A 19982-nucleotide genomic window follows, 5' to 3' on the forward strand; every position below is an offset into this window, starting at 1 on the left:
ATCTCTTTATCTTTAAAACTTACACAGATGTAAGCATTTTGGTTACCTTGGAGCAAAGGAGGGGACCTGACCACCTTTACAAAAGAAATTAAAATGATTGTTCATCTGCCCACCCTTTGAAACAAGCAAAACAAAACTTCACTCCTCCTCCCCTGTAAAGCTTTTCCAAGGGGCAGGGCATAGTAGTGCTCCAGGTGAAAAGATACATGAGCTGAAAGAGTGCAACAACGCACGGATGTGAAAGTGACCCATCGCTTGACTTGCTAAGGAAATGGAGGGGGAAACTGTGGATGAAAACTGGATAAAAAATGAGGTGCAATAGACCCCTCACTGATCCTTCCAACAAAGAGGACAATGAAGTGAAAATATCTTCTGCAAAGGTTCATTAAAGTGAATAGGAGCTGCATAAAGACACAGCAGAGAATGTCCCAATGGATTCTCCTTTAGAGTGACCACATGAAGAGGAGGACAGGGCTCCTGTATCTTTAACAGTTGTGTAGAAAAGGGAATTTCTGCAGGTGTCTTTTGTATGCATGTAGCACCTGCTGAAACTCCCTCTTCATCACCACAGTTAAAGCTGCAGGAGTCCTGCCCTATTGACCAGATACAAAAGAGGGCAGGGCTCCTGCAGTGATGAGAGAATTTAATTAGGTGCTGCATGCATACAAATGACACCTGCTGAAATTCCCTTTTCTATACAACTGCTAAAGCTGCAGGAGCCCTGGCCTCCTTTCCTTATGGTCACCCTATCCTCTCTTATATTTCTATAATTCAATTATTCTAATATTGATATTCTCTTTAGCTTAATCTGGGTATTTTTACATGTAATATCCCCACACACAAAAATCAATACTTGTTTCTCTTAACATTTTTGTTCCATATCTGAAAGTTATTTATGAAGGACTGAAAGTGGAAGAAAGCCATTTAGAACCTCCTGGGGTATCTTGCTTTGCCAAAAGATTACTCTCACCTACATTCTGCAGCTTCTAAACCATTGCTAACACCCCCATGTCACCACAGAATCATAGAATAGTAGAGTTGGAAGGGGCCTATAAGGCCATCGAGTCCAACCCCTGCTCAATGCAGGAATCCACAGATGGTTGTCCAGCTGCCTCTTGAAGGCCTCTAGTGTGGGAGAGCCCACAACCTCCCTAGGCCATTGGTTCCATTGTCATACTGCTCAAACAGTCAGGAGGTTTTTCCTGATGTCCAGCCGGAATCTGTAACTTGAGCCCGTTATTCCGTGCCCTGCACTCTGGGAGGATTGAGAAGAGATCCTGGCCCTCGTCTGTGTGACAATCTTTCAAGTATTTGAAGAGTGCTGTATTTGAAGATCCATTGCCAATGCTTTGAAATTGCAGGATGTTGGGGAGCAATTGAACATCTGTTGCCTTGGCCCCAGTTACAGCCATGTGGACAGCCCAATCCTCTGTGGGGGGAATGTTAGAACTGCTTGATCAAGGAATGTTCCCCATCTGAATGTTCAATATAGTCTTCAGCTAAGAACTAGGAACGCCTTCCACAGATTCTTTATCTAGCAGGCCAGGTAGCAATATGAGAATATGCCTGTTGCTGCTGTGTGCTGCAAAATAACGCATTCTCTCTGGTCTTTCTTCCCCCCCTAGATCCCATTTGCCATGGCCATGGCGTATGGAAACCAAACCGAGTTCCATTTCCATCCCTTCTCGACACTGCCTGAAATACAGTTGACCATTTTCCTGTTCTTTCTGTCCCTCTACATACTCAGCCTCTGCGGGAATGCAGCCGTGCTGCTTATTGTCTATGCTGACCACATCCTCCAGAACCCCATGTATTTTTTCTTGGGCAACCTGGCTGCTCTGGAGATCTGCTACTCTTCAACCATAGCCCCACTGGCCCTGGCCCACCTTCGGTCCAGGACAAAGGCCACCATCTCCTTAAGTGGGTGTGGCACCCAGATGTTCTTCTTTGTCTTCCTGGGAGGGGCTGACTGTGTCCTGCTGGCTGTCATGGCGTATGACCGCTACGTGGCCATATGCCATCCACTGCGCTACACAGTCATCATGAGCAAAGCTGTCTGCACATGCCTTGTAGCCGCATCCTGGCTGCTGGGATTCCTGTTGTCCCTACAGCTGACCATCCTGATCTTCCACCTACCCTTCTGTGGCAGTAACGAAATCAATCACTTCTTCTGCGATATTCCAGCCATCCTGAGGTTGGCTTGCAGTGACACCCATATCCACCAGGCTGCCCTCTTCATCGTTAGCGTCATCATCCTGACCGTACCCTTCCTTCTGATCTGTATTTCCTATGCCTTCATCGTGGTGGCCATTTTGAAAATCCGCTCTGCTGAAGGACAGCAACGAGCCTTCTCCACTTGCTCTTCCCACCTGATGGTTGTCCTCTTACAGTACGGCTGCTGCACTTTCATCTACTTACGCCCCAGCTCCAGCTACTCACCAGAGGAAGGCCGAGTGGTGTCTGTGTTTTACACATTCGTTACTCCGCTATTGAACCCTCTGATTTACAGCATGAGAAACAAAGAGCTGAAGGATGCATTGAGCAGAGCCTTTAGGAGAAGAGTGCTTTCCCAGAAAAAATGATCCAGAAGTGGCAGCCCCCATTAGAGCCACACACACTTAGAGCAGGGATTGCCACCCACAGGCACCACCTGGCCTCCAAGGCTGAATCTGCCTCAGTAGATGCGAAGGAGAATGCAAAAGTGAAAGAGGAAGCCAAGAAACGAACTCCTTGATGCTAAGAAGCTTAGCTTGGTACTAAAGCATATGGCACCCTGGACTGAAGTCATTGGCCTTGCCTAGGGTAAGGCCGTGGCCTACACCAGCAAATTGTTGCTCCAAATCTGTCTGGGAGGCAAACAGCATGCTGTCTGTATCAGATTCTGATCCTGAATGGCTGGGTACTACAGAGTTAGGTGACCATATAGAAAGGAGGACAAGACTCCTGTATCTTAACAGAAAAGGGAATTGCAGCAGATGTCTTTTGCATGCATGTAGCACCTGGTAAAATTCCCTCTTCATCATCACAGTTAAAGCTGCAGGAGCCCTGCCCTCTTGACCAGATACAAAAGAGCATAGGGCTCCTGCAGCTTGTTAATGAAGTTGTGATGAATAGGGAATTTCACCAGGTGCTGCACACATACAAATGGCACCCGGTGAAATTCCCTTTTCAATACAACTGTTAAAAATAGAGGACCCCTGGCCTCTTTTCCATATGGTCACCCTACACAGAATATTATCTTGACCATATGTCACTGTAAAGAGATTGTATTTCATATCAGTTCCCACCCACCCCACCCCTCCCCTGGCATAAGAAATAAAAGCTTTGGTGTATGATAGCAAAAGCAAAGTCCAGACAAGTCTCAGACCCATACAAGCCATTGTATGCAGATACATGCAACACGTGACAGCAGCCCATGGAGAAGTGGCCGCAGGGGACGGCATGTGACCCTTTCCCCACCTGCTGTTCCTCTGCTCCAAATCACCTGCCAAGTGGCCTTTGCCTGCAAGATTTTAAATGTGTTATTAATATGCATTCAAACCACGAGAGAAGTGGGGTAGGAGGTTGTGGAGGAAATGATGGATGAGCCCCTCTCTTGCTACTTTTGAGCTCCCAACAACCCTCACCATAAGCAACTTTTCTCTATCTAAACAGTCCATTTGTTTTTTTACATATCATTTGGCTTCCACTTTGATATGAAACTGTAACATCTCCATGGGGCTGAAAACCAAGCCAAACTGCATTCTAGCAGCCTCTGCAGTTTTCATTGTTTTCTATTGATTCTTGAGTGTCATATCATGACCCGAGTCTGCTAAATCTGAGTTACCAGAATCAGTCTAGAATCTAGACAAATGTGAAAATACCTGACTATAGAGAAATTAAACAAGACTAACAGGATGCAAATGGGTATTACCACTTCTACTATTAAACAGTTATTTAGCTTCTGTAATGTGTTGGGTACTGCAAAAAAGTGTTTCTAGATGGAGGGGTCCTATCACAAACTAGCAGAAGACATTTTGCAACTAGTCTTTCTTTTCTGTCTTCATGGATTTTGGAGCCTTGGGAAAACATGGGAGGGGTATCAGTGGAAGACGAAGACAACTTGAGTTCTTGTAAAAACAACAACCATGAATGAAGTAGGGCAGTTGTGGGATAGAGCCTTGATTAGAAGCACCCAGAGGCCTAGAACATGGATGGGCAGAAAGTAGACCTCCAGCTATTTTGGACTTCAATTCCCAGCAGCCACTGCCAGCATAGCTAATGGTCAGGAATGCTGGAAGTTGAAGTCCAAAACATCTGGAGATCTACTTTCTGCCTGCCTGTGTCCTAGAACACTTGCAATTTACCTTGGAAGGGTTATGTGGCTTAGACAGCATTTGGAAATAGAGCTACAAATAAGGCAAGGAAGGTATGATGATACTTACATTTCTACTGCCTGATACAATGATGCTTTCTCAGAACTAAGTCCCACTGAATTCAATGGGATTAATGTGGAGTGATCAGATAAAGGAAGCCTCCTGTTCCTTGATTGGTATTTTAAGCTTGCATGTACAAGAGAGTCCCTTTAATCACAATGAACAGGCATTTCAAGGCTCCTTCACCCAGTTTCTTCTTTTCTGGGAGTGTTCTGCTGCAGAACCATTTCTCTATCACTTGTGATTTGGTGTTTGTTGAAACTGACACAGTCGGGAAAGAGCCCTCTCAATTTCACAGGGGTTTTCTGTTTTCTTCAGAAGAGCAAGTATGCACCAAACTTTTGTAACTGGTCACTCTAGTCTACACACGCCTTCTATTTTTGTTTTTGTTTTCAGGACGGGCTGGATGCGCAGGACCGCTCCTGCGCAAAGGTAAGTTTTTTTAAAACAAACAAACAAAAATGTTCCCAACCCTCCCCCCCGGTTCACAATCTCCCTCCCCTCCCCGTCTGCGATCTCCTTCCCTGGCCCCAATTGGCGCAGCGCTCCTGGGGAGCGCTGCATCCCGTCTGCAGCTCCCGGCTCCTCGTGAGTAATTGCAAGGAGTCGGGAAAACCGCTTGTTAGAGGTGCCACATGCTCGTGGGCTCAGCCAGAGACTGCGAAAAATATTGGGCTAAAAGTGGTGCCCGTACACCGGGGCAAGGGAGGGTTGATCCCTCTCTGAGCCCGGGATCCCCTGTGCATCATCTGGATGCATGGGGACGATCCCGGGGTTCACCCCGAGATAAACACTGGTCTAGCAAAGGCCTCAATGTGTTTTTTGTACAGTAGGTGTTTTTTATGTTAGAGAACAAAATTGTCAATAATTACTAGAAGAAGGAATGTGATCTCTAAACAGCAGTTTATGGTTTGAGAAGCTAAGCTATTAACTTTGTTTAGGGCCCAGAAGGGCAGCAGTCTAAAAATGGGGGCAGGGCAACTCTCCCTTTGACATGCAGCATCATGAGGGTGCCCTGATCAGGGAGGATTGTGGGAATTGTGGGCTAACTCTTTCGATGATTCAACCCACCAATAAAATGAACACACATTTGAATAAAAGTATGTCTTATGTATGTATGTATGTATGTATGTATGTATGTATTTGGAGTTTCCATGGGCCAAATGACCATTGAGAGCAACTACTGTTTCTCCTTGCATGCCTCCAGTAAAATCTAGTAAAATATGACATGTGATTTGACAGAATCACGTTTGGAGTTTCCCCATCTCCTCCTCTTCTTCAATGGTTGCCACGAGTGTGTGTGTAATCTTTAAAAGTAATCTTTAAAAGTAATCTTTAACATAGCTTCTTTTACCAGGGTAAAGCCCATGTCACCATGGGCACTAGTAGTCCTGTTCCCTTCCTGCATTTTGTCCCTCAGTCCTCTCTTCTCAGAGGGACCCATGAATAATGCAAATGTTGCTCATGTATAGTGAATGCCCCCTCTGAAATTTGCAAGTGGCACAGCCCTGGCCTCTCCCTCACGCATCTTGATTGGCCGCCTCTGTCCCACACTGATTGGCCGAGCAGGGCTATCTGTCTTCCCACTGGTGAAACGGCTGCTCAGCCTGTTTGATGCAGAGGAAATTAGTTGCTATTGAAGCTTGAGCTTAGAACTTTTTTTGCCATTTCAAAATTTTCTGCACATCTACACTTCTCAAGCTTCAGCTTAAAACAAAAATGAGCAAAATCGGTCTGGTAGATCACTAGTAATAAGCCTTACACTACTGTATTTTTATATAGGATTAGACATTAATGGGGAGGTGTAGTAGGAGATATGGGGCTGCTGCTCTTAAAGGCAGTATCATATCTCTCATATTGTTTGGTTGGCTCCTGAGGTGCCAGCCAATCCTAAAGATTTAGGATCATTAATCCCTTTCTCTGAAAAGGGGAGAAATTCTGGCCATCATTCATTCATTCATTCACTCTCTTTCTTTCTTTCTTTCTTTGAATCACATGGCTTTCTCAAGTCAAATGGAGCCATTTGCCCTGCTAACACCTTTTCACGATGCACCTGCTTTCTGGTTCCAGCACATTCTAGTTTGGTTTGCCTCAGCTGGTGTGCATATGAGTGCTAGATGACATGTGGTCCCTTTCAACACTATCAGTCTTAATTCCTGGAAATCTAGAGAGAAGGTGGGATCTGCCCAATTCAGGATGCAGTCTTGCAATGTAAAATGAGAGAAGGGTTTATTTCTATGACCACATTGTTCTGAAAGAAGATCATCAGACAAGGTTGGGAGGGGGGGATTGCATTTCCCTACCGTCACTTTGCCTCCTGCTTCTGTCCCACAATAGGGATGAACAGCATCCTCTTTCTTCACACGGGGAAGAAAGAGGAAGCCAGCAACGACTGCGTGATCTATTCAGGGGACATTTTTTATCATGCTGCTTCTCCTCCACACAGCAGGAAATGGCAGCAAGTTTCATCAGAGCCAAGAAGAAACAGATTTTCCATGTCTTATTCTGTAGCGTGAAAAACAGCAGAAGAAGTGAGAGATGCACGGGAGACGGTCATCGTCATCATCCAAAGCACCTGCAAACATCCATGCGTGACCAGTAATGAGTGTGCTATAAAATGCTCATTTAAAAATGCTCAAAGAGAATCCTAGCCTTGAGATTTTAGCCCAGGAGTGCGGAACTCCTGGTCTGGGAACCAAATCTGGCTTACCTGGAGTCCCAATCTGGCCCTCTGATCACCAATCCTTTAGTTATCTCCCAGCTTTTGTACAGTTTTCCCCATTCTAGAAGGTTGAAATGCATTATTATTATTATTATTATTATTATTATTATTATTATTATTATTATTTCTGTACTACCCAATGCTCTCTGGGTTTAATTTCAACCTTTAAAATTTACATTAAAAAAGTTTAAATCATTTGATGATAAACATCCTGGGAATTATCATATCTTGCCAAATGCCAGAGAGCAGAGGAAGGTGTTAACTGGATGCCAAATGGATAACAATGTTGGCATCAAGTTGACCTCAGTGGGGAGAGTGTTCAACATTCAGGAGACCACCACCAAGAAGGCCCTTGCCCTTGTTGCCACCCTCCAAATGGCAACCGGAGGAGATCTTCAAATGACGATCAGTATACAGGTAGGTTCATCCCAGGAGAGGCGCTCTGTCAAAGATTTTGGTTCTGGACTGTGTAAGGCTTTATCCTGGAGTGCATTGCAAACATATCACGGCAGGCAGAGAGATATTGTTTCCTTGCTGCCTTCACTGGCCCTGAATATACCTGGCATTAGGCACATTCCAAAGTTCGGTTGCACCCACTAGAAGTTTTTCTCCACCTGCACTCAAGCTGTCTCCTATTTTGTTTCATTGCTCTCAGTTCCAGGATGAAACCACAGAACTGTATGAGCTCTACTCCGGAGAACGTACTCAGGAGCAATCACCCAGGTCATTTCTGCATTCCAAAGATCAACCAGGGTTTTGACAGGAGAGCCAGTTATATTAGCTGGAACCTCCTCCACCCCACCCCCGAGCCCTCTGGAAACCAGACTCCCCAGGACAGACCATCTTAATGGATCCCCCAACCTTGCAGAGGAGAAAAACTACTGTAAGTCTAAATCTCAACAAGAGGTGATCCAACAAAGGAACCAATTCACCCCCCGACATCCACCCACCTTCAGATCACTCTCTCCAAGGCCAGCTGAAAACAAGTCTACAGTATGCCCTGCTACATGTGTTGGGCTGATAACGTGTTGGAATAGTCTCATGATTGTCAAGGAGGCCATGGCCCTTTCTACACCAGCCTGATGGTAAGGGCTGGTCACGACTGAGTCCCTGTGCATCCAAACGATGCACAGGGACTCCCGGGGGGATGGGCACGAGTTTTCCCAGGGATAAAGAAATCCTGGGAAAACCGATTCTTCCTGCGGTCTTGTGATCATCCCGAGACAGTTGGAGGTGTGGCGCCTGACTCACCGCGCTTACTCATGAGGAAGCGCATCGCCAAAAATGGGCATGGAGGCACATGGTGCAGCTCTGTGCCCATCAGGGGAGGGGGTGGCAGCAATTTTGCCACCCCTGAGATGGCATGGAGGGGGTTCGGGAGATGATTTCATGTGTTGTTGTTTTAAAAAACTTACATTTTTGGTGGAGCGGGGCCTTGCACTTGCACAACCGGCCCCACTGCTTTAAAAAAAGAAGAAGAGGGGGAAAGGCACCTGCGACGTCCCTGCTTCCTCCTGGGACGCCACATGCCTCGTGTGCACGCTGGGGGAGGCTCTTGCAATCAGGATATTGCGAGAGCCTCCCCCTCTCTTCCAGAACACCAGGAGAAGTAGAAAGAGCCCATGAAATCCTGAGCTGCCCCAGATAAGGCACCCTCAGCATGAACGGCTATTGGGCGGTATAGAAATGTAATAAATAAATAATGTTGATGTCCCCCAGAACCAAGCATCTGGGGGATCTCAACAACATACCTAAGACCACCTCCATCAGCTCAGGTAGGGAACTCACTTCCACAAGAGTAGTGAAAGCCACCAATTTGGATGGCTTTAAAAGAGAAAGACAAATTCTTGAAGGAGAAGGCTATCAATGGCTACCAGTCCTGATAGCTAGATGCTACCTCCAGTATCAGAGGCAATATCCCTATGTATGCCAGTTGCTGGGGAACATGCGCAGGAGGGTGCTATTGCATTCATGTCCTCCTTGTAAGTTTCCCATGGGGGCAGTGGGTTGGTCACTGTGTGAACAGAGTGCTGGCCTAGATGGACCCTTGGTCTGATCCAGAAGGGGTCTTCTTGTGTTCTTATGTTCTTAATATCCCTGCTTTAGCCTTCCTAATAGACTTCACCTTGTTGACTCTTACAATTACAGGCGGGCTGCAGCCCAGTACTAGAGCAGATGTTTCATGTGCAAAAGGTCCCAAATTCAATCCCTGACATCTCCAGATAGGGCAGTGAGAGATTCCTTTCTGTAACCCTGGAGGCCCGCTGCTAGTCAATGTAGATAATACTGAGCTACAACAACCAAGTGTCTGACTTTGGTGTAAGGCAAATGCGTATATATACTATTTCCATTTGAAGAACTGAAGCTGATAGATACTGCCTTACTAAGGCCATTCCTTCTGTCAAACAATTTGAACCCAATTCTTCCATGTATAGATCAATAATTCTACCCACTGGGCCACGCTTAGAGCTGAAGCTGAAAGCGATTGCCTAAAGGTCTAATTAACTCCAGAATTGTCTCATGGGTATTTAAACTTTAGAAACTTACAGTTCAGTCCTCTGAGGCCACTCACGCTGGTGCACAGGCCTTGAGAATTGGAACCTAAATTTGCAGGAGTCTTGGTCTAGACAGATAATTGCTCTCCAGATTGGCCAACTCTGTCTTTCGGGAAGACAGAGAAGGCCTGAGGCTTCATTTATGGTCACCAGAGAATTCCGCTAATTTGTATGTCTCTCATAAGAAACTTCATGGTTTTAACAAGTCCCCAAGGCATCCTGTCTTGAAATTAACTGCATTAAGGGAGGGGTGGGGGGAGAGAGAACTTTAGTTTTCTTAACAACTTTTTGCATAGTCTCATCCATAAAGCCCAAGAGGATGTTAGTTGTCTGGTATTTAAGGAAATTATATAGAACTTATCAAAGCAGAAGAAATGACTCAAGGTCCTTCAGGTTACTTGCCCCTGAGATGTTATTTGGAAAGCTAGGTTTTTATTTTTTGGACCACTTTCAAGATCAGGAGGTTTTCTACAAGGGCATTTATTCTGTGTTCATCATTCCTTACTTATGGTTGTTCATGTTTTTTTTTTTTAGATGGTGTCATGACCCACTAGTTTCACGTCTGTTTGTTAAGAGCACTTTTGTAGAGATGGATGGGGTTTAGAGCAGGGAAAATGGAGTATTATTTTTGAAAGTGAAAGAAAATGTATTTTCCTACTTGTGTAATTGTATTTTTCTGCTATAGCACAGCACCATCTAGAGGCTAAGTAGTGGGAAAGCAGGAAATAAGCTCTTTGTGTAGAGCTCAGACCTCAATTCTGTGATGGAACTGAAAGTAGATACAGTGAATTAATTGCCTCATGTAGAAAGCCTGTAGATGTCAACCTTAAAGAAAACAGATGCTGGAGCAGGTCTTGCTATCAACACTTTCTCTGGGAACGCAATGTTTAAGAGTTTGAATGGTCTTGTTGTTTTCTTTCCCAGGTCCACACCACATATTCTGATTGACAAACACCCACACACCCCATAAACATCCCCATAAACAAATGCTGCAGCTCAATGCACAGAGTCAGCAGTGGAAAGTGGACCCAGACATGCACACTTTATCATTCTTTTCCATGAGACAGAAGTAGATAAGCATAGATTAGCACAAAGAACATACATTTAGCAGACAAATTTCTCATTACAAAGTTCCAGTGCAAACCAGTCTCACAAAAGCACTTTCAGGGCTTCTGCACACAGAGGCTTTTTATCCCACAGTTTTCCCAGGGCTTCTGCTTCCAGGTTCTTTGCAGAATTAAGTCTGGCCCTTTACATACACTTCTAGTACATCTCACTACATTCTGTTCACGCAGTGGGTGAAACACAACCATGTGGGCAGTGTTGTCTCCTCCTCTTTCCTGACCCCTCATGGTCACTACACATCTCTTCCCCAATATTTTTTTAAGTAGGAGCTTCTCAGAACCCTATAAGACTTTGCATTTGAGTGGGTGTGCTTTTAAAACAATGTTTTAAAGGGTACTTCCAGAAGGACTGCTCCTAGCACTACCAGTCCAAAGACATTGTGCAGCTATTCCATTTTGTCATCCGTAATGGTTTTTTTTTTTGTAGAAAGATAAAAAGGTAGGGAAAGTGGTGGGGAAACACAGGAAGTTACATGTGGGAAATGATGTTGAAGCCTTTTAGATTAGCAGAAAGCATCCTGCTTCTCTTCTACTTACACAGGAAGAAAGCAGCAACCATGTGGCCTGTAATTTAAAACCTCCAGCTCATATGGTTCAATGGAACAACGCCCTCTAGTGGGTGTTTTATAGTGCAACTGCATACAGCAGGAAGAATTGGGATATCTGAGAAGAATCGAGTTCTCCAAGATTTATTTTTAAACGGAATAATGAAGGGAAGGAGCGGGAGACACACAAAGAGGTTCATGATGTCATCAAAATGACCTGCTAATGTTGCTCATTTAAAGACGCTTGTGGAAACCCCATAAAATTTTGCAAAAGAAGAGGGTGAATGATCTCATCTGGACGTACCTGCAACACAGGGCAAGTGGATTACAATTTTGCTTCTGAATATAATGGAGCTTTAAATCCTCACTTTTCTCCTGTCAATTTTGCAACCCAGCTAGGAAACTTAATGGCTTGTTTTTCCTGTCACTTTCAGACTTACCTCTTGATTTTTCTGGTCAGTTTCACAACCAGGCTGGTAAATTTCCCTGCTTGATTTTTCTCTTTATTTCAAAACCATCATTTGATTTTTCTGGCCAGTTTCACTGTGGGCTAGAAAATGGCTGATAATAATTGCATCCTCAGCACTTATCCTTTAAATGCTGTTTCTTCAAAAATAGGTAGCTCTTGCACAATTATGGAGTGTGCTTATTCCAACATAGTTAAAAACAACAACAACCGCATCTTCGTTTAAAAAATCAATCAAGCATGGGATCTCTTCCTGCACTGTAGGATGGCTTCAAGATGAATATTTTATGGTGCCGTTGCCCTCCCTTACTTACTGAGGTATGGGAATCTAGACAACATTGTCTTCTGTTTGTGCCCCCCCCCTGTATTCTTTTAAACAATTTCTTCCATGTTTTTTCTTTCCACAAAATAGGAAGAAAATACAGAATAGCTTTAAAATGTATTGCGGTTGGTAATACTAGGCGACCTCTGTCTGGAAGTACCCAAGGAGAAAACGTTCAAAGAGATACCTACCAAAAAGACTGCACGGCCATTCCACTCTTTGCCTTTTTACTGGGTTTTTTGTGGTAAGAAAAAGTGGATTCAGCTGTGGGAAAAACCCAGGCTGATTACAAATGGAATATTATGTTATCCAGACCTTCCATAAAATTTGGTGAAAGAGGCAGAGACTGGATGCACCCTAACAAGAGAGACAGCTAAACATAATTTGGAGCCTATCATAGTTATAATAACAATATTTCTTTCAGAATTGTATTAAAATGTGTAGACTGCCGCAAACATGGTGAGGACCAAGGGTAAAAATTGATGAAGAGAAAGAAAGAAAGAAAACAAAACAAAACAAGGATGGTAGGAAGGAAGGAAGGATTCCTCATCTTTTGTGGTATGAAAATGTATTAGAGGACACACCAGCCAAAAACAGAAGTGATACAAGGGAAGAAAAGATGTAGGAGCTGTTACTGGAGGCCAGGGGCCTCATCTACACCAAACAGGATATTCCACTATGAAAGTGGTATATAAAAGGCAGGAGCCACACTACTGTTTATAGTGGTATTGAAATGCACTGACAACTGTTGGGGCCCATTGACACATATCATATACTGCTTTCATACCGCTATATCCTGCTTGGTGTGGCTCCTGCTTTTTATATACCACTTTCATAGTGCAATATCCTGCTTGGTGTAGAAGAGGCCACAGAATGGTTGCCCATTCAACAAAGAACTTCAAAAGAACAAGCAACCAAACAATGAAAATGAGAGAGAGCACGAAATTAAATATGACTGCTGGATTCATAACTAACCCATGTGGGCAAGAGCCTCTCAACACATAGACAGGCCTACTTTAGAATACCCAAACCCACCATTGATCAACTGAAGGATAGTTTGTTAGACCTATCTTTATAGGCTCTGTACAAACAGGTCTAGCAAACTATTAGCTTCATCCCACGTACCTGTTTCCCTCGAATTATCCCTACAGCACTAAGCTGTTGGCATTGTTGTTGTTGTTGCTACCAGATGGCAAGATCCTTTGCATACCAGGAAGCGAGTTTAAGGGAGGAAATGTAAAAAAATCATTAAAAATCAACAGATGACCCAATCTGATTCAAATTTGGTATGCTTAAAGCTATCCTTAATATCTATTACTGAGCTTCATCCCACCGGCCGAATATTGTGCTGCTGCAGCGAAATCCATGCAAAAGACTCAAATGACGTCGGGGTTATAGTCTGCTTTCGCTGCAAAGGACTCCGATTTTTCAATGAAAGTTCCAAATGTGGAATGTCAGGCTTCCACCCTAATGACCATCAACTCAGGGGGAAAGTTAGTAATGATATAAAGTCTAATTAAATTCCATGCACAGCTTTCTTTAAGTTGCAGGGCAACAAAGGGAGAGGAAAGAAGAACCAAATAACAATAGGCTGCTCCTCTCATCCTCGCTGTATCATCATCATCATCATCATCATCATCATCATCATCATCATCATCTATTAACGTTACCATCGTCACCATCATCATCATCATCATCATCATTACTAGGGCTGTGCACCAGCCCGCCGAACCACTTCATGGCCCAATCCGAAACTTTCAGATTGGGCCCGAACCACTTTGGGTCAATCCGACCCTCCCCCAACCTGCTCCAGAACCGGATCCAGAGTGAGATCCAAAGGGGCGGATCGAGATTTGCCCCCCATTTTGCCCCCCTTCCCCACTTACTTGCCTCCGTGGTGGGTGGTGGAGGCAAGTAAGTGGGGAAGGGGGGACAAAATGGGGGGCGAATAAGCCCCCTCCCCCCTTACCTGGCTCCACCATCTGCCGCTGCACAGACCGTGGCAGCGGTGGCCGCCGCCACCAGGTAAGCCCCCCTCGCCCCACTTACCTACGTTCAGAGCTCTGGATTGAGGCGAAGCAATCCACAGCGGAGCAATCCACTTTGCCTCGATCCACAGCTCCCCCGACCCGGTTCGGATCTGCCCTTAGCGGATGCGGATTGGGTCACTCCACTCCTGATTCGGGGATCCAAATCAGAGTGGAGCACAGCCCTAATCATTACCACCATCACAATCATTACCATCCATTACTATTACCACCATTACCACCATGATCCCTTATGATTATCACCATTATCATTATCATCATCATCAGCCATTATCATTGCCACCATCACCACCATCTATTATCACCACCATCATTATCACCATCATCCATTATCATTACCACCATCACCACCATCCATTATCATCATCATCATCATATGGCAGCAAGGTGGCTCTGCTGCAGAGCCACCTTGCTGCCACCATGCTGGCTGCTGCTTCTGCGCAGATCAGCCAGCCGGGGTCTTTTTGGCTCAGTCCCTGCTCAGCCATGAAGCTCACTGAATTTGGTGGTTGTGTCTTTGAGCTAGTCACTGATTCGCAGCCTCACCTACTCCACAGGGCTGTTGTGAGGATAAAATGGAGAAGAGGATCATGTTCATCCCATTGGGCTCCTTGGGTAAAAGCAGGATATAAATGTAGCAAATTCTTTTATTTATTTATTACATTTCTGTACAGCCCAGTAGCCAAAGCTTTCTAAATAAAACAAAACAAAACATATTACGCACAGTTCTAGATTGTTTGCTAGGCTTGGTCTCTGATATAGGCTATAAGGTCCCTATAACTTAAACTGAAATACAATATATCTCACTATAGTGGAGAAGACTGTGACCATTAGGTAACCTGTATGCCTGCTAAATGTGCTGTCAACACTTAGTATGTGCTGCTAAGTGTTGATGGGCACCTTCAAGGCTCTTCCTTCTGATGTTTGTTGATTTTGAAAGCCTTAGACTGGACTAGAGGACACCTTCCAATAGAGGACTACGCTGTGACAGCTCTTAAAACACTGAGGAATTCGTATGTTTCTGATTCCTGACTGAGTGAGAGGTTTGGGGATTAGCTCAGTGCCCCCAAGGATGTTGCAAGGTTTATAAGTCCTTTGGAACAGGAGATCTTAAGAACTGAGGGCGAAAGGATAGCTGCCGCCAATATTATTTCTGACAAAGAGGTAAGAAAGATTACCCCATCCCTAAGGTAAAAAAAAGGTTTGCCCTCCCCCCAAATAAAAGCTGCTGGGTATACTGTAGAGGCTGAATTCCAGGATCAGAACTGTCATGCTTCTAGCTGTTCCGAGAACTTGGACAAGATGTCTGGCATTGGCAGTGAATTTGCTGAAGGTAAGAATAAGGTCTGTAGCCTTTGCAAATATTCAGGGTGATCACTTCCATTGGGGAGGTGTGAGGTTATATATGGACGATGTTCAGGAGAAGCAGTTTTATGTAGAGAGAAGCCAATTGTAGAGATTCCATGGTGGTCCTTTGGGTAGCAAGAGGTTTAAGGTGCAATCCTATGAACGTATGCATAGCTGGCTAGGAGGGGCTGGGTGTTGTTGTAGGACATTTTTCTGTCTAAACATTCATCAAATTGTGCTCTTAAGCATAAATCTATGTAGGTTTTGCAAACCTGATCCAGAATAATACTTTTATTTTCAGGTACCTGAAAATAAAAGCGTGTCCAGAGAAGGGCAACAAGGATGATCAGGCGTCTGGAAACAAAGCCCTATGAAGAGAGAATGAAAGAACTGGGCATGTTTAGCCTGGAGAAGAGAAGATTGAGGGGAAACATGATAGCACTCTTCAAATACTTGAAAGGTTGTCACACAGAGGAGGGCCAGAATCTGTTCTTGATCATCCTGGAGTTCAGGACATGGAATAATGGGCTCAAGTTACAGGAAGCCAGATTCTGGCTGGCCATCAGGAAAAACTTCCTGTCTGTTAGAGCAGTACGACAATGGAATCAGTTACCTAGGGAGGTTGTGGGCTCTCCCACATTAGAGGCATTCAAGAGGCAGCTGGACAACCATCTGTCAGGTATGCTTTAAGGTGGATTCCTGCATTGAGCAAGGGGTTGGACTCGATGGCCTTATAGGTCCCTTCCAACTCTACTATTCTATGTCTCCATGATTCTATGATTCTACCTCTTTCTATCACCTTCATTGTCTCCAAATGAAGCTGAAAGGAGAACAACACTGAAACGACAGATAATGTTCTATCACTTTAACACTTGATTTTCTTTGCCATTATAAGGGGAAATGCCTGTTTACCACACATCACCCCCACCCATGCCCCAAAGTATTACATGCCAGAGGATTGTACCGCAAATTCTATCAAATTATAAGTTATTGTTCTCACAACTGTGTAGACATGACAACAATGGGCACAATCCAACATGTGTCAGGCACTACAAAGTTCCATTAGGAAGAACTGAATAGGACTTACTTGTAGATACTTTTGAATGGAGTGCCCACTCAATTTTAGGGTGCTTCCAGCTGAAGCTTTTTTAAAAAATTGTGCAATCACCCTACCATATGCATGGAATTTTACAGGGGCCTAGATGACATCATCTTGAAGTTGCAGCCCTCCTGTTTCCCCACCACCACTTCTTCCATCCTTTTTCATATCAGAAAATAAAATCTCTTAAGGATGAAAAGATAAAATAGCTGCACAATGCTTTTTGATTGGTAGCACTAGGAGCTCTCTGTCTGGAAGCACCCTTAACAATAAAGCAAAGTCATAGAACTCTAACGTACATTATGGTGAGGAAGCAAATTGTTTTGCAGTCCTTATAGCTCAAGCAGAAGCTATAACACGTATTTGTACTGCTAGTGGAATGGCTATTTAAGATTTATTTAGAATTAAAGCATCACACCGGGGGAAAACATGTTCCCAGCGTCGCTTCTCCACCCGTGTTTTCATTCTTCAATGGGCCTCATACTCATTGTGTACTTCCTCTTACACAACGAGTATGAGGCCCATTCAGTCCGCTGTTCTAATGGTGCTGCTTCTCCTGCACACAGCAGGAGAGAGCAGCAATTCCATGTTTAAAAAAACATCAGACTTAAAGAGGGGTTTTTTTGGTCACGTGAGGAAGGCCAGAAGGGGCGGAAGACAGATGACGTCATGTGAGGGACCTGAGCAAACTTTGTGAGTGCCCAGTAACAAGCGTGCAATAAAATGCTTGTCGGATGGAGCTTTTGGTGATGTACTAGCAGTACAGAATTCAGAAATACACTTCTGTGTAAGTTTCACTGAACTTACTTTCAAGAAAGTCTGCATTGTAAATAAAATGAACAAGGCAAAAGCATAGGAAGAGAAAAGGGTTTGATAAAAGAGTTGTAAGGATTGAGTTGGAACTGGTAGGAGAAGGAATTGGAAAAGAGAAGTCAGAGTGATCCGTGAAAGCCATTTCGGTATGTGAAAGGCTTTACAGTCATGATGTTTAAACTTACTTACCGGAGTTTGCAGAAACATGAACTAAACTAGCCTAGATCGCGATTGTGTGTACAATTCCACACTCACTAGAAAAGCAACTCTTGTCTTTTGGAAGATGACAAATGATCATTTGCAGAAAGGGGGACTCTGCCCCCCAGTGGCAACTTCGTTTATTGTACATTTTAGGAATGAATGTGCTCTGTCACCCATCTTGGAGGTAATGTCAGCTCTTGTATAATTAGTCCTCTCTCTTTTTACCCTGTCCCAGATCATACATGCCGGTTTATATGGAGAGTGAAAACCACACCAGAAGGACACACTTCCACTTCCACCCTTTCTCAACGCTCCCCGAAGTGCAGCTGCTGATTTTCTGGGCTTTCCTCATTTTGTACCTCCTGAGCCTTCTGGGGAACTCGGCGGTAGTGCTTATTGTCCACACAGAGCGCTCCCTCCACACACCCATGTATTTCTTCTTGGCTAACCTGGCTGTTCTGGAGATTGCTTACTCTTGCGTCATTGCCCCACTCACCCTGGTCAACCTCTTGTCTGTGCGAAAAGTCTCCATCTCTTTGGCTGGCTGTGGCACACAGATGTTCTTCTTCATCTTCTTGGGAGGTGCAGACTGTGTCCTGCTGTCCGTCATGGCATACGACCGATACGTGGCAATCTGTCACCCGCTGCGCTACACTGTCCTGATGAGCTGGAGAGTGTGTGTGAGTCTTGTCACTGGGACGCTGTCCATGACTTGCTTGTTTGGCATTCAGCTCTCTATCCTGGTATTACACCTTCCGTTCTGTGGCAACAATGAGATCAATCACTTTTTCTGTGACTTCCCTGCTGTCATGAAGTTAGCCTGTAGCGACACCCACGTCCACCAGACCACCCTCTTTATTATTAGTGCCGTAATACTGACTGTCCCTTTCTCCTTCGTCTGCATCTCCTATACCTTCATTGTGACAGCCATCTTGCGCATCCGCTCTGTTGCAGGCCGGCAACGAGCTTTCTCCACTTGCTCCTCCCACTTAATGGTTGTCCTTCTGCAGTATGGCTGTGGCAGTTTAATATACTTGCGCCCCAGCTCTAGTTACTCATCGGAAGAAGGTCGGGTGGTATCTGTGGTCTACACCTTTGTCACACCTGTATTGAACCCCTTGATCTACAGCATGAGGAACAAGGAGTTAAAGAACGCGTTGAGCAAAATCCTGAGAAAGAAAGTGCTGTCCCAATGAGAGCCTTGGACACACCAGTTAGTGTTGCAGTATGGTGGGAATTTGGCTTAATAGAAACCAAACATGTATCAAGTTTTATACGATTGAGGGCTTATTCACACAGGCATATAAATCACTTGATGTTTTGCTACTCAATCACTCATCACTTGATGACTCTCAGCTGAATGTGAAGAGTGTCTCCATTCAAAATTAGTACATTTGAGAAGCCATGAGTGCCTGTAGAGGTTTGATACGTGGAGTCTGTTTTACAGATAGAAGTCAACACTTCATGTTGCAGTCCTCCCCAGCAGGAGAAATGTGCAAAGACTCCTCTGCTTGTGGTAGACCTTGGTCCACTTCTTCTCCCTGCTTGTTGTCCCTTAGGGAACTGAACTCAAGATCAGCTGTCTAAGGGTGGAACAGATGTAAATCCATTAGCTGGCAAAGGTCTCCATTGAAATCAGTGGCTTTAATGGCACTCAGATTTAGGGCCAGTTCCGGGCATCACACTGGAAGACAGAAACAAATTTCAAAGTGATCAGGCTGGAGTGCTGGGCTGAAAACAACAGAATGAATTTTAAAAGGGATAACAATTAGATAAAAGAAACCAAATGCACTGTTACAAGATGGGGGATACTTGGCTCAGCAATACTACAAGCGAGAAGGATCTTTGAATTGTTGCAGATCACAAGGTGAATATGAGCCAATAGTGTGATGTGGCTTCAAAACCCCCCACAAATGCTATTTTGGAATGCATTAATAGAAATGTAGCTTCCAAATCGCACAGGGTACAGGTTCCCCTCTACTCAGCTTTGATTAGGCCTCATCTTGAATATTGTCTCCAGTTCTAGGCACCACACTTCAAGAAGGATGCAGACAAGCTGAAGGGGGGTTCAGAGGGGGGGGGGTGACAAGAATGATCAGGGGTTTGGGGAAAAAGCCTTATGAGGAGAGACTGAAAGAACTGGGTAGGTTTAGACTTGAGAAGAGAAGACTGACGAGAGACATGATAGCACTCTTCAAATACTTGAAAGATTGTCACACAGAGGAGGGCCAGGATCTCTTCTCGATTATCTCAGACTGCAGGACACAGAATAATGGGCTCAAGTTACAGGAAGCCAGATTCTGGCTGGACATCAGGAAAAATGTC

At 44.5% G+C, this 19982-nt stretch overlaps 2 protein-coding genes across 2 annotated transcripts; both read left to right on the forward strand.

The window, feature by feature from the left end:
* Nucleotides 1–1643: 1643 nt before the first annotated feature.
* LOC134393357 (olfactory receptor 10V1-like) lies at nt 1644–2582 on the forward strand. Its single transcript, XM_063118384.1, has one exon. It carries the CDS (start codon nt 1644–1646, stop codon nt 2580–2582), a length of 939 nt encoding a protein of 312 aa, XP_062974454.1.
* Nucleotides 2583–17911: 15329 nt separating this feature from the next.
* Nucleotides 17912–18853, forward strand: LOC134393654 (olfactory receptor 10V1-like). Its single transcript, XM_063118715.1, has one exon. It carries the CDS (start codon nt 17912–17914, stop codon nt 18851–18853), a length of 942 nt encoding a protein of 313 aa, XP_062974785.1.
* The last annotated feature ends 1129 nt before the right edge of the window (nt 18854–19982 follow it).

The sequence above is a fragment of the Elgaria multicarinata genome, chromosome 2 (genome assembly GCF_023053635.1).
Source record: "Elgaria multicarinata webbii isolate HBS135686 ecotype San Diego chromosome 2, rElgMul1.1.pri, whole genome shotgun sequence".
NCBI lineage: Eukaryota > Metazoa > Chordata > Lepidosauria > Squamata > Anguidae > Elgaria > Elgaria multicarinata.

Bases quoted from the DNA above. Each gene is read 5' to 3' on its own strand.
- LOC134393357 (XM_063118384.1), top strand. From the start codon at position 1,644: ATGGCGTATGGAAACCAAACCGAGTTCCATTTCCATCCCTTCTCGACA.
- LOC134393654 (XM_063118715.1), top strand. From the start codon at position 17,912: ATGGAGAGTGAAAACCACACCAGAAGGACACACTTCCACTTCCACCCT.